General features: G+C 41.3%; 2 protein-coding genes across 2 annotated transcripts; one reads left to right on the plus strand and one right to left on the minus strand.

The window, feature by feature from the left end:
• Positions 1 to 513: 513 nt before the first annotated feature.
• Positions 514 to 4617, plus strand: LOC148026279 (uncharacterized). Its single transcript, XM_087690663.1, has 3 exons — positions 514 to 837; positions 928 to 991; positions 4604 to 4617. Exons 1-3 carry the CDS (start codon positions 538 to 540, stop codon positions 4615 to 4617), a joined length of 378 nt encoding a protein of 125 aa, XP_087546789.1. The 5' UTR covers positions 514 to 537.
• A 311-nt stretch (positions 4618 to 4928) lies between these two features.
• On the minus strand, positions 4929 to 7640 carry LOC148026280 (uncharacterized). Its single transcript, XM_087690664.1, has 3 exons — positions 6902 to 7640; positions 6469 to 6773; positions 4929 to 5033 (listed from the first exon to the last, which is right to left on the minus strand). Exons 1-3 carry the CDS (start codon positions 7638 to 7640, stop codon positions 4929 to 4931), a joined length of 1149 nt encoding a protein of 382 aa, XP_087546790.1.
• Positions 7641 to 14984: the final 7344 nt, after the last annotated feature.

Below are 14984 nucleotides of genomic sequence, written 5' to 3' on the forward strand. Positions count from 1 at the left end.
CATATCTCACAATGGCTACCAACGGTGGAACCAGACAATGAAATGCTATGGACGCTCAAGGACGATGACAGGCTGACTGGAGATGTGGTGGTTGGAAATGGGGTAGAAAAAAGAATGGATGCCTCAATGGAAGAGAAAGTGAATCGCTTTTGTATGTTGCACCATGCCTCCATGGAGACGTGGCTCGCCAAGTACCAGATTGCAAGGCAAGATCGAGAGGAAGCGCGAGCTGAATTCCGACGCAGTACGCGTCACCGACCGATTCGATATCCCGAAGGCATGGAGAAGATGCCGCGGTTTATGTCAACACGATGGTTGCATGGAGCCTTGATCGCAGCATCTAGCGAAGGGGCAGAGGTCTCAATGGAGGAGTGGGAGTTCTCGAGGGGATGTAGTCCAAAGGTAATGAGGGGTTTAGAATGTGTCGTATCTGAATTTGTTTGCTACATCTAATTTGAGTGTTTCAATGTACAGTACAAAATATATAGTGCAGCGTGGTCGCACGGACGGCATTTTCGGGTGGAGCGTATTGACAAAATGCGCTCCACAATGGACTGTGGTGTCATGGCAAGGTTTGAGCAAGAGAGCTGGCGACGAGCAACGGATCCGAACACGGTTGTGGATGAGATGGAGTATTTTGGGAATTTGCAAAGTATTATTACGGTGGATTACCGTAGCTTCTCCATGATAATATTCGATGTGCAGTGGTTCAAAGTGGTACTTGGAGGAGCTGGCGCAACGGTTCGACGAGGTCCATCTGGATTTCTCGAAATAGATTCCGAAAAAAAATGGATGGATTTGCGCGACACCTTTGTGTTGCCGGCACATTGTGAACAGGTAATCTTCTAGTCATTTGCTTGCTAATTGTAATACGACATGCTTTATGTCACAATGGTTTGAAGACGGTTTGTAAGTGTTTGTGAACAGGTAATCTTCTATCCAAATCCCCGACAACCTCGATGGTGGTATGTTATACCTTCAACTCCTAGAGGTGCGAGAGTATACGATCAAAGCGATGTTCCAGGCATAGATGAAGAATATATGCAAATAGAGGGATCGAAATTACAAGGGGTGGAGGCCACCGCAAGCTTGGAGCCCGCATCGGCTAACAATGATGGAAATATAGAAGTCGTAGAGTTTTTTGAGAACGAGGCAGACTCGTTCTTTTGTGGTGACATGTCTATCGACCTTCCAGTGTATGCAGAGTTATGTCAGGAGATTAACATGGGACCATAGAATACTTCATTCTTGGAGAATTGTATTACTCAATTCGTTGTTTAGATCTTCCATAAAGGTAGATAAGATATGCATTTTAAGATGGATTTTTCAAAAATGATTTATATTAATGCGCTTTGTATAGTTTCAATTGATTATTCTAACATTATTTTTTATCTCTGCAGGTATCTTTATTTTCAGGATGAGTCGAGGGATGAGCGATGAGGAGTTTCAGGAGATGATGGCACGTATGTCTCCAGATCAGCTCGCGAGATTCAGAGAGATAGCAGATCAGGAGCTGTCTCGTTCTTCGTCAGGGCGCTCTGCTAGATTAGCTTCAGTGCGATCAGATGCTTCAGCTTCGAGCAGACGATCTCGACGCTCGCGACTTGGGCCAGAGGGAGGGACTGCGACTGCAGGAGGATCAGGGGGGTGCTGCTGTGGAGACACGGACGCGGTGTCTCCGTCTCGTCGTTCAGCTAGAGCTCGGTCACCTCCAGGATTTGTCACACCTGTGGGGACGTCCACTCCAGTTACTCCGGCTTTTGCGCAGCCGTCGGTAGATGTCACGCCTTTTGGTGGCACTCCTTTTGGTGGCACCCCCTCTGGTGGCACTCCTTTTGGTGGCACCCCCTCTGGTGGCACCCCTTTCAGTGGCACTCCGGGAGAGGGTACCCCCGTTGGTACACCGGATGTTCAGGGGTCTCCTGGATATGCCCAGGAGCGTGGACGGAGATGGGAGAGGGCCCATACGAGGCACACTCCTAGGGATTATGGATACCTAGTGGATGGCAGGTCAGGAGCTATCATCATGAATGATGAGGGGAGGAGGGTGATAGCTCGCATGAGGGAGTTGTGCCAACAAGTTTTTCGGCACAACGTCCTGGATCATTGGAGGAACATACCGGAGGGGAGCAAGGAGTACATAGTAGCATCCTTGCACGAGGAGTTCCCGGTGCCAGCCGCAGTGGATAGATTCTCTACGGGCTGGATGATGGATTGCATGCGTGCATACATGTCACATAGACGATCCGACGCACGCAAGGCAATCAAGAGTGGGGCTCCAAAGCCCGAGTGGTTAGATGCAGAGGACTGGCGCCGACTGAGGGAGGAGGCTACAAATTCGCCAGGACATTGGAGTCAGCAGCGGGAGGCGGCGAGGGCACGAATCGAGGCCGGATCGGTACATCATCTTGGGAGTGGCGGCCACAGGACATATTTGGAGGACTTTGTAAGTTTCTCTTTTGTTTTGCTTATTTGTTTTTTTGAGATATTATTTGTACTGACAATCATGTTTCTAACAGTTAGCATTTTGTTTTCTTTGCAGCACTCCATTACAAATCGTGATCCGCAAGGCCTTGAGACTCAATATGCAGAGAGGCACGGTCTCAGATCATTGATCGACCGATTGTACAGACGCGGCGGCCCAGTAAGTCTCTCATCTTTCATGTTCGTAGTTACCATGAGATATTTGAATGCATTATTGTATGGTGGATTGATATGTTGTTTCTTTTTCTGCAGAATCCGTTTGATGCTCCTTTGCAGAGGGACGAGCTTTCGGGGGACGACGATTTGTAGCTCGCCCTCGGATCCTTAGCGCTCACATACCTTTAGTTTTTAGTCGCCCGATCTATGTAGACATTTTCTATGTATTAGTGATATTGTTTTATGATTGTACCAATCGCATTTTATGCGATATCATGTATTTATTTCATCTATCAGTTTTATGATTTCAGTATAGATTCTTTTTGTTTGCAAACGCTTTATATGCAGCAGTGCAGAAACTATTTTGTATGGCTCTCATACAGCACACAGTGCTATATGTGGCAGGGCAGCTTGCTGCCCTGCCACAAAATTTTTTTTTCCTCTGTTACCGTCGCTATTTGCGTCGCAAATTTACTGCAGGCGTCGCTATTGTCGTCGCTATCAGCGTCGCAAATTCTCTGTAACCGTCGCTATATGCGTCGCTATTTGCGTCGCTATATGCGTCGCATTTGCGACGTATATAGCGACGCAAATAGCGACGATTCCATGGCGTCGTCAATAACGACGCTTTTTGCGACGACGGGGGCAAATTTTGTTGTTTGTATTTTCGTCGCTTTAAACGTCGCTATAAGGTCTATATCTTGTAGTGGGTCCTAGGAATTTCCAACCCAGTTGGAGTTTCATCATTTGAACGAATGATCCTTAGGATAAAACCTTAGATCATTTTATGCATGAGCATCCAATTGATTCGACATCTCGTGAATGTGTGTAAGATCTTTGGGTTTACGGGTTTTGACTTGGCAACTAGTGTAAAACTAGGTCGAATTTCTTGTTGCACTAAACCCTAGTTAGCACTTGAGATACCTATCATATCGACCCAACCATGTCCATAAGAATCCTTGTGGTTTAGGTGACTTAGTCAACTCAATATACTTGTCTTGCGTCACGGATGAACCTTTCCTAAAGGTAATAAACTAGATCTAGTGGAGATTAATAGTTACAATTACACCAATACGTGTAAACATGCGATTCACTGCTTCTACGCATCACATGGTTCACAATAACCCTATCCTTCCTTGGTAAAAAAATGCCTGATACCCTGGACACTAACTTTCCTAGGTCCTACTAGGACTTACGTCAAATAGTCATGCCTACAACCTTATTGTCTATACTTAGAATCTTATGCTTTGATTCCTAAATGCGGCTCCTAATGAATGACATTTTTGCATGATGACTATGCAATACGCAACGTTCTCCTAGCTACAATGAAGTTCATACAAAACTACAGCTAGTGATAATTTATTCCATTTTACATGCCACTTGCAAGCCCATAAGATCATTTCCGTACTCTCTTCTATTTCTTTTCGGATAATATCTTATGGGTGTTAACTTTTCCTCATGAAATCATTACGAGGAGGATGTTGCCTAACATGCGGCACATACTTATTCCTACCATGTCTAAGAAGAAAAAATGCACTTATAAATTCCATCTCTTTGCCTAAGTAATATATGTTTAGACTCATTACTTTGATAATGTACCAAGATAGCATCATGCAGCTAGTCTCCTAAGGCGGGCAACTCGTTTCGAATTCATGACATACTTCAACCTTGCCTAACGTTTCAAGAGATACTTTATCGAATGTCTTTTTACCACTGCCACATGCATTAAAAATAAGCGTAAAATGCATTCTTTCCTATGGAACTAAGCGCACCTAATCATTTCCTTATGCGAAAATAAACTTGAAGGAACCTGGACTTGTGGGCTCGGGGAGATATCCACTTGTATGCTCGGAGATGAACCTCCCGCAGTCGCACCTTGAGTCCTTTTAGGGGCCATCGTAGGCGTGGTTTCAGCTTCTGGGTTGCCTTTGCGGTCAATGAATTGACTTGCCTCGGAATGCAGCTTCCAGACCTTAGCCTTTTTCCCTTGTATGTAGGAGATTCCTTTGCGGGACTTTGGATAAATGGTGCTTGCGGAAGAGGGCTTTATCAGTCCTTTAGGAAAACCCGGGGTGGCGCGGAATGGGTTCAAGAATGGCTTGTGGCTTTGAAATCTTTTTGCGAAAGCCTCTTATGACGGGCCTTATGGGAGGTCTTTATGAGCTTCACCTTCTCCTCTACAAGGTCCCGGGGGTATGAATAGACCTTTGGGGAGATGTAGTGGGAAGGGGGCTTAAGGAAGCCCCCCCTTAGAAGCTTCTTAAGAAGCTTCTAAGAAGCTTCTGGCTTCAGCAGCTATGTCGAGGGGGGGGGGTTCGTGATCCCAGGCGGCGGCGGACCCTGTCAGTAAGGCGGCTGCGACGGCGGCGACGGCGGACTGGCGGATTGGCGGACTGCAGCACGGCGACCTCCACCTCCACGCTTTCCCTCTCTCTGCACGGCCCTCCCTCTCACGCTTCCTCTTCCTCCCTGGGGAGGGGGGGGTTTTTATAGGCCTTGGGGGGAGAAAGAGGGCCTCCATACACGTGGTCAATGCATGGGTTTCCCTCCCCCATGCAGGCCACGACTCAACCATGGGCCATCCCTCCCCACACTCCCTCTTCTCCAGCCATGCATCGGCTGGGGAAAAGGGATTAAAGAAAAAAAAATTGCCTTAAATATTTAAAATTGCCCCTCCCAAGCGGGTGTTTCCTTGCGGCTTTTACGGACTTCAACCCCAGCCTCTAATTCACAACGTGGAGGCCTCATTTTTGAGCGTGCATGGTATGGATTAAGCTACCAATAATTACGAAGTAGGGGATACCTTTGCACAGGGTTTACACGGTGTGCGGGAAGTTAATATTTACGGTACGCGGTGCGCGGAAATATTACATTTCCCCACTCTGTTAGCTCCACATTGAGCTAATAGCAATTGAGGCCAATTGCTATCCCACCCCGGGGGTATGATGCCAGGAGGTATATTTCACGGTGGATTCCGTGAGGTTTTACGATGGATTCCGTAAACTTTGATGACCGAGGCTCATACACAAAGTGGATTCTTTGTGCGAGAAGTTGATGGGGACGCCTGTCCTTTTCGGGCGTTTCATTAATTTAGTGTGTACATGGGTGATTCCATAGCGGGTGATTCCGCAATATGCATATTAAATTAATAAACGTTTATGAGTTTAGAGTGCGCACTCGTAATAAATTAAGGTTAGGATTTATTTCTAACTAGTTGATTTATTTATGTAGCTGAAGACTGCTAGGTATTCACTTTTGTCGGTTTAATTGTATTATTTTACTAACGATTGTGAATGCTTCAATTGATGTGTAGAGATACCAGCAGTGGCGGAAGAAAGTATTGGAGTCTAGCGAGTATTCGACCTATGGATTATATTTTGATAGGCGCCACGCCTATATTTTGTCATGTCTATTGAGGCATTGATTATTGATTATTATTTTGTATGCGCCTATGCGCACGGATATGTTATTTCTATTTGGGACATTGAGATTGGGCGTGCCAGACTCCATGGGCACCGTCCATTAGCTTTATTTCCTATTTTAGTAAAAAAGCAAACTCAAAAGCTAAAAGCTTGTCATATTTTTGTAAATTGGGCTATTATTGAGCATGAAGATGGAAATATACATAAAATACATGCTTTGTGAAGCGCTCACACAAGGCATGGGGGGAGATTGAACCCAATTGGTCTCTTGCTTCTTGTCGTTCATGCTTTTACATTGTTTTTTGTGCAAAAAGGTAGAGTTCATTGTTCTTGGGGACCTTCCCGAATTCACTACGTGAGCATACAGCGACCGATCTGCGCACCAGAGATGAGGCCAATGGATCACGTGAGTTAAATTTCTAGCCTTTGTAGAGACCATGAACTTGCTAAGAGATGTTTGTTTTGGATCATGCACTATACCCTTTCGAGGACGTCCATGCAATCCTGTGAGCAATGGCTTGGATTTTTCCTCCTCCTTCAAATATGCCTTTGTGTGCAATATTGATTTTGTATGCTCTATCAAAATTGTATATAGGTCAGACCTTGAAGGACACAAATGTAGCCACGTGTCATTGTACTTGCACCTCACACGAGCAAAGCTTTTGTCTTTGAAGTCATGTAATATAGCTTCGATGATCTCAAAATCCCAATCTACATGATGAAAAGTAGACTTATATTATATAACGAGTTTGATATTAAAAAGCCTAATCTAATGCGCAGCCTATTTTTCAATAAAAAGAACTACATATATAAACTCAAACAAAGAAAAAAGATAATACCTTTATGTTTCTCCATGTAAGAATGTAACTTCTCTATTGACATCTCCATTTCTTTCTTATCATCTAGTTCTTGATCAACTACAATATGTTGTATATCCACTTTTGTAAGCCCTTGAAACATAAGATAATTTTTCTCATAACGTTTATTTTGCATGATGTGTGTCCTCATGAAGTTAGAAAGACAAGTATATGCGACATGCTTCCCTTCCACTAAGCCCTTCCCATACAACGAGTTACATTTGTTACACCAAACACGAACTCGAGATTCTCCATTGATATCTTCACTGTGTAATTCAAACCTATCATCCCTTGAGATTTTTGATTGTTTTAAATTTAGCCTTATTCTATTGCATTCATGTTTCCAAGTCTCGAGAGTGCTTGGACTTAACAATTTGCTTTTTAGCTTTGAAGTGAGGTTGCTTAAAGCTTCATTTTGATCCTCTACAACTTGTTCTAAACATTGTCGCTTATTTGGAGAATGTGGTTCATTCGTCACAATGGCATACCTCTTGATGCAAACTTGAAGATTATCACTAAGAGTCCACCGTTCCTCTTTTCGCTTTTTAATAATATAATTGTTCTCAATGAAGTTAAAAGACCCATCTATGAGCTCATCACCTTCAATTTGTTCATGAATTTGAGCAAAGGTAGGTTGGGATCCATCTTTTATTAGTCTCACAAGACCTAGATTTTCTTGAGTATCATCGAAAATTACTTGAATCTTGTAAAAAGATCCCATGAAATCCAAATGAAAAATCACTTATTCAATTGTAAAACCTGCATTCAGCATTAAAAGATGGTTAGCAAAGCATATCTTAATTGAACGAGAAAATATGATAATTTTAAGTGTTATCTTTATAAATTATGAAGTGGAAAGCATTGTGGAAAGATCGTGGATCTAAAATCTAATTATCAAGATGTGATTAATAATAGTAAACTTCATATATGAGTCAAATGACTTGAAGCAACCCATACAAATATTACTCGAGAGCATGTAAAGCATTTACATTCTATGTAATGGCATGGAGATGGAGTATGATGCTCATGAGATGGTATTATATAGTACAAATTACATATTGTATTCCATAGAGTTTTACAAAAAATTATGATTTGTTTCAAGGCATCTTTGGATCCATGAGTCATAGAGACTAGTAAAACTAGATTAGATGTTTTACAAAATATGGGAAGAGATTGCAAGATGTGGATTATTTAGTAAGGGTGAGCTAGGATAGGGCCAATCTCTATGAGTGGTCTTTGTGCCTTTGTAGGATTAGTGCCACACTTCGTCCTCAAAAAGTCATCAAGATCTACAAATGATACTCGCATGGCCCTATCATCTGCCAACATGTGGTTCCTTGCCTTGAACTCTATTAGGTGCATGATCTCTTTATCTGGAGCATCTCTCAACTCCCTGTGTAACCACAAGCATTGGCCTAAGCACCAAAACTCAATGAGGTAGATGATGAGCCATCCAATTGCATACACATCTGACTCCTTACCATATGTAGACTGGCATAGTGGGTCATAGATCTTAGGTGCAATCCATGGCCTTCTTTTCCTCTCCAACGCTCCTTTTCGTCTACGCTCATCTATAATGTGCATGGGATCATCTATCCCCCCACATTTCCATTTGAGGGCTGGTCTTGTCATACCAGAAATAAGCATTAGACCCCAATCTATGATACCAATTCTTGTGGTGCTATCTCTAGTAAAGTCCAATACCATATTGAAAGCATGCAAATCTGAATGGATGACACTGGCATTATGCATGGTCTTCATCCCATCTAACAATGCATGAATAATATTTGGAATGCTTTTTATGACACCCACAATTCTGGCCATCTCCTCTACACTGGGCACCATGTCAGGACCAGGTTTGAATCCCATTGATGGCTTGTGTAGACGCTCTATTATTCTTCTGTATTTACATTCTTGAAAAGGACCCCGCATCAATATATCATTTAGTGTACCACCATTGAAGAAGGGAAAGATTGTAACCCAAGGGGGCTCAAAAGTAAAGGCAATGCATCGTACAATTGATGCATTAACTTTCTGCATCGCACGCTCCACTTGAAATTGTTGTAGTTTAGTGTTGTTGGAGCCCTTGTAGATTTTAGCACAATATGATAAATTTGAAGGAAAATAGCTAATATTGTCTATGGTAGCTAAAACACACTTTCTGAAGGCACCTTGGCCAATAACTCTCCCTGGCTTGATAGCATAAAAGGGAATGCCAATTGTTGGTGCATATTGGTGATTCCTCAATGTGCACAATATAGTTCCTGCCCCTGACAAATCACCTTGTTGCCTAGTGGGATTGAAACTAGGACTTGCACCTATGGTGGTCTTAAGACGCTTTGGCAAAGAAATTCCACCAGACAAGTCCTTGGCCCTCTTTGAGCGTGCTACCTCCTCTCTCCACTTTGTGTTCCATAAGACTAGCTTCTCCTTTGATGCAAATGTTGTTGGTGCTAATTCTTTAAGATCTTCTAGCATCTTGGGTGCATTTCCAAGCAGTGTGCGACAAAGATGTAAATTTTTCTCTGAATCCCAAAGCACGTCAGTGACTAAGTTTGAAAGCCCTTGTTGCTGCAACATTGTACGCAGCATGGCTACACATGCCCGGTTGCAAAAGATGACAAAAGCAACATCATTACTATTAACAAAGGATATTTGATATTCTGTGCAAGATGATATGGCCTCTATCAAGCAAATACGGAGAGCTTTGGCAATGTTGAGGGCCATCGTAAATCATAAACTGTCCACTAAAGAAAGGCAAGCATATAAGCATGATAACAAAGGCTTAAACCATGCACTTGCATATGGACATGACAAAAACCTAACAAAACTTATAATCACAATTAAAAGAAATACACGATTACAATATATGAAAACATTGAAATACACGATTGTAGTATGATCTTAAAAAGAAAATACATGATCGCAGTATATGAAAAACATTGGAAATGCAACATAGATTGCACTAGATCTTCAATTAAAAACATAATTGCCACCTATGATATGGATGGGCACTTGGTCGTGAATTTGGCTAAATAGTGCCTTGGCTTACATATGATGAATAAGTGATGAGAATTTGGTCGTATATTCGACTACACAATGTCCTGACACGCTAGTTATTTGGTATTGGTTGATGAAATGGGCATTTAGGCCGTATACTCGACTAGAAAATGTCCTCACATGTGTAGTTGTTTAAAAAAGTGGTAATGTTTTAGCATTTTTTATATTGTTGAACTATGACTTAATGTAGTTTGTGTAACATTTTCAATGTCTAAATGGTATCATGCAATTCTATAGTTTAATCAAGGTTTACGTAGAATACCAGTATAACTTGAGATTGATATTATACATTTTTGTTTTCAATCAAAGATTACATGTCACAATAATTTATTTGAATCAATCATAGGTGGCAATTATGTTTTTAATTGAAGATCTAATGCAATCTATGTTGTATTTTCAATGTTTTTCATATACTACAATCGTGTATTTCAATGTTTTTCATATACTGTAATCGTATATTTCTTTTAATTGTATAGTTTAATCAAGGTTTACATACTAGAATACCGGTATAACGTGAGATTGATGTTACACATTTTTGTTTTCAATCAAAGATTACATGTCTTACTAATTTATTTGAAGAATGGAGGGTGTCACAATTAAAATGACACCTCTGTGTCGAGTTCACGACATAGTGCCAAGTCGATTATGACATGCCCACCAAAAGACACTCACTTGCCGAATTCACGGCTAAGTGCCTATTTGAAAAGCACCTTTCGGCCCTACATACACTTATCACAAAACAATAGAGGTATCATGACATGTATATGTTGAGTTCACGACACATGACAATCCACATGTCCCACAAGTAACAAGACAACTTGCATATACGGCAAAACTCAAATATACAAATAAAGCACGACAAGGAAGAAGCACCTCATGACACACATAATGTATGCCAATCAAAAACCTCTTCCTTACCATGTATATATGCATGAAGGGTACACATATACATGCACTCATGAAAACTCCCATGCACACATTGAACTATAGCAGTTTATACTTTTTGTAGATAACTTGCAATAACAAAGATAGAATCAACCATACAAAACACAAGTAACATGCATATCAAAATACATAGATAACAAAGATGGGACTAATCATATTATAGAAATTTTCTTTTATCTACAAGCTTATTTAAGTCACTAGCTACTCATATAATTTGTGGATGGGTCTTTAAAGCTTTGCCATGCCCTAAAACATAATTCATAGTTGCTTTCGTTACTTCAAGAACCAACACCAATTCTTAAACAAAGGAAAATGATTTTAAACATCGCACAAATCTTGATTGCTTGAGGGGACACATATTTATGGAGAGTAAAACAACACCTGCCATGGGGAGAAAATGTGTGGAAACAAGAAACCCTTTCAATCTAGAATCCTTTAGTTAACCACATTTTGAATATGCCCTCTATTATATAATTGGCATTTCCTTTTCAAATTATTATGAGCCACACAAACATATGTTCCTAAATAACATTTTTCTAAAGAGAAGATAATGAAATTGAAGACAATGAAATAGAAGACAATGATAGAGTATGATCATGGATATAGTAACTTCTAGGAGGAGACATAGCTAGGCATATATGTTGTTTTTTTCCATTGAGAACACAATTATCTCCGATTTCAATTTCAGCATGATGCAAGCTTGGGATGGTGGTTTTACAATGCTGTAGCAATAATTGGTGTTTGTCTTTTCTAGGTCTCCCCATCCTAAAATCATATATTGAGCTAACCTTACAATTTTTGCATGTAGTCAAAAACTTATAGAAAGACAAGCGAAACAAATGTAATACTTCAACTCATAAGTACACTCCTTTTTCTTAAAATGTTAGTACTTCAAAGCTAAAGCATTGAGAAAGCTTACCTATTGAATAGAATGCCCTTATATTTGCAGCAACTTCTTCTCAATGCACTATAAGCTTCTTTATGTATCCAAACAATGTGCCTTATCTACTTGCATTTCCCTGCAATATAATCAAGTTCAACAACATCATAAAGTTTTCTAATCAAGTGTTTTAAATATTGTTCTAAGTTTGTAGTGCTCCATTTAACATGTTCTATTCAACAATAAAATGAAACTCCTTGCATGATGGAGAGTTCTATCAACTAATATGCAAAAACCAAATGATTAGCTTATCAACCAATATTGTGATGCCTATTATTGAGCTATTATCTTCCTCCAAACAAATTTTAAGGATCAATTACTAATGAGAATTAGCAACAACAAAGGAAAGGAGCACTAAGTACTATCTCCTTAAAGGGGAGAGAGGGGGATTCTAAAGACATGCAGAGAAGGAGATGGTGGCAAGTGGCCAACTTGATGGAGAAACGATGGCAAAGGGGGTACCATTTATGGGCCATGATTATTGCCATGCTATGGATGCGAGGAGTTGTGGGCTTGTCTGATCAGGCCATAGAAGAGCCGACACTACTATTGATTAATTAGTAGACTAGAGTAGTGGATTGGCAAAGGAGTAGTGGACTTGGCAAAGGATTGGCAAAGGAGTAGTGGACTAGCGACACATGGCAGTCCAGAGTAGTTTGATACGACAGATGGCAGACCAGAGTAGTGGACTTGCGAAGGACTAGTGAAGGACTGTGGCGACTGCCATCGTTTGATGCGAATGACTGTGAACGTCGTTTTTTATGAGCATCTGATCTGGTGAGTGCCTTATTTGATGAGCATCTGATCTGGTGAGCAGAAGTTGAGCATTGATCTGATGAGCATTTGGTCTGGTGAGTATTTGATGAGCATTAACTCATCAAGCTCAAGCCATTCCTCATTTGGCATAGTTACAGGCGGATGCTCGCTCAACCTCAAAGGTTTGATATGTGATTTCTGCACCAACACCTGCCAAATCTAGCTCTTCCAATAAGAGTAATTCATACCATCAAGCTTAGTGATGTTGAAAATAGCATGATCAGTTGACGAACTCACCATAATGCACACTGAAAGACTGGATATAGTTTAAAACTGCTTGTTGTTTACTGACCAAAAAATCACCAAAATCGAGAGAAAAATGGTGAGAAAAGTGTAACCAAAGCTGTTGCCCACCAAGTACTAGTGAAAGTACATCATTTTAGAATATTTCAGCATGAAAAATTCATGTCAGTCTGGAGCTATATACTTGCTGTAATAAATGACAGCAAGGTACTGTGAGAGGAAATTGCTATGACCAAATCACTGCACCAAGTCAAGAAATGACAGTCAAGACATGACCAGCCATAAACGGGCATAAATCAGCACCAAACAGTCATCAAGACCCTGATCAAACACCCAAACATGTCACCAAAGCATCCGTCAGTGAGTAGGCATACCCCCTGGACAATAGGGCAAAGTATACATAACACTGGCAAGACCTGACACTAGTAGGTGTATGCTCACAAGAGTGCAAAGCCCAAGCTCAAATCAAAAGCAACTCCAAGATATCAGTGCATGAACCATGCAACATTTAAGTTTAAGAGATCCCAAAGTCTCAAGTATCTACAAAATGCTCAAAATAGCATAAACCTCCTGCTCAATGTCGATCAAGCATACAAGAGGCTCCCACTGGCTCAAAAGGCGGATAAATGAGCTCAACAGCTCAAGCAATCCAAGTCAATGTACCAAAGACATGTAACCAAGACAATGCTTCAATAGCATCCAAGGTCATAATGAAAAAAGCCAAGTCGTAAAGGAAAAATCCAAGTCAATGTCCAACTGCTCAAGGGAATACTCAAATGAATGTCGAGACAAGCTCAAACAACTGCCATCCATAGCCAAAGCATAAAGCATTCACCAAGACATCATAACTTGTACTGGGTAGCCTAGGCATAAACCATGTCATAGATGAAATGCCAACTACAAAGAAGTGACAATCAAACCCAAATCGAGCTCTAATCTCAGCTCAAAAGCATTCCGGGGCATAAACAAGACATGTGGCATAGTCCAAATACATCACGACATCATACCGAGTAGCCGAGAGCACCCCGTGTGACCAATAGGCATAACCCAACTGTAACATAAATATCTTCAACCCTGAAGTTTCCAGCAGCGTATAACCTATGTAAACTGAGCAAATTAGTGCTCAATCCAAGCTCAAATCCATAGGCAAACCATAGGCATACATTGCCGTATGTATAGGCACCAACCGAGCATAATCGGGCATCAAATGCCAAGACCTGTAAGCATAAAATTGAAGTAACAGTTGGTTTCCCTATTTTGGAAAGATCTAGGATTGTTCAAAATAGTCAATGGCTGAGCTAAATCAGCTCCAAATGCATCTCACATAAGAGGCATAATATCCACAAGTGATCCGGTATCAATAGATATCAGTAGAAGCATCACACAAGCCATAGGCATACAAATACATGTTGTCTCAGACCTGAAATCTGTTGCAGAATATTCTATCATCAGAACTTGGAAAATCCGACATCACCATTGCATCCGGATTATGCAAAACCCCAACTTAGACTCTTACCTTGCCTGAATCGGATTCCGAATGCCCAAGATATCACAAAAAGAGTGATTTTTGGGCCAGATTTTGAAACATGTATAAAAAAAAAACGTGAGCTGGTTGGGGGAGGCCTGCTATCCCAGGTGTTAACAATGGGGCCTAAAGGGGACACAAATGGGGGCCAAAGAAGGCCTACACCAAGCGTCAGCAAGCCTTGATAGGCTAGAAGCAAGATCCAAGTGAAGGAAGCTCCAAGAGGTGTGAGCTATGGCTGCCCACAACCTATGAAAACCCTGTTTACCTAGACCTGTGGACTGAAGTAAAACTATGAAATAATGAAGCAATACCTCAATGTCAATGCTCTAATGGTGCCTCAATAGGCTGGGAAGAAGCTCGGGAAGCCGGGGAGTGACGAGAACTCAAGAGAATGAGCTATGGCTGCCGAGAAGGAGACCCAATGCAAGTGGGGAGTCAATGGGAAGCTGAGAATGCCATGAGCTAAGCTGAAGAGTCGGGAAGCCGTGCTCTAATACCAATTGAAAGGTGAGAAGGATCGAAGCTTGCACTCG

This window comes from Lygodium microphyllum, chromosome 13, assembly GCF_053477565.2.
Source record: "Lygodium microphyllum isolate KBCC chromosome 13, Lygodium_microphyllum_v1.1.10, whole genome shotgun sequence".
Lineage (NCBI taxonomy): Eukaryota > Viridiplantae > Streptophyta > Polypodiopsida > Schizaeales > Lygodiaceae > Lygodium > Lygodium microphyllum.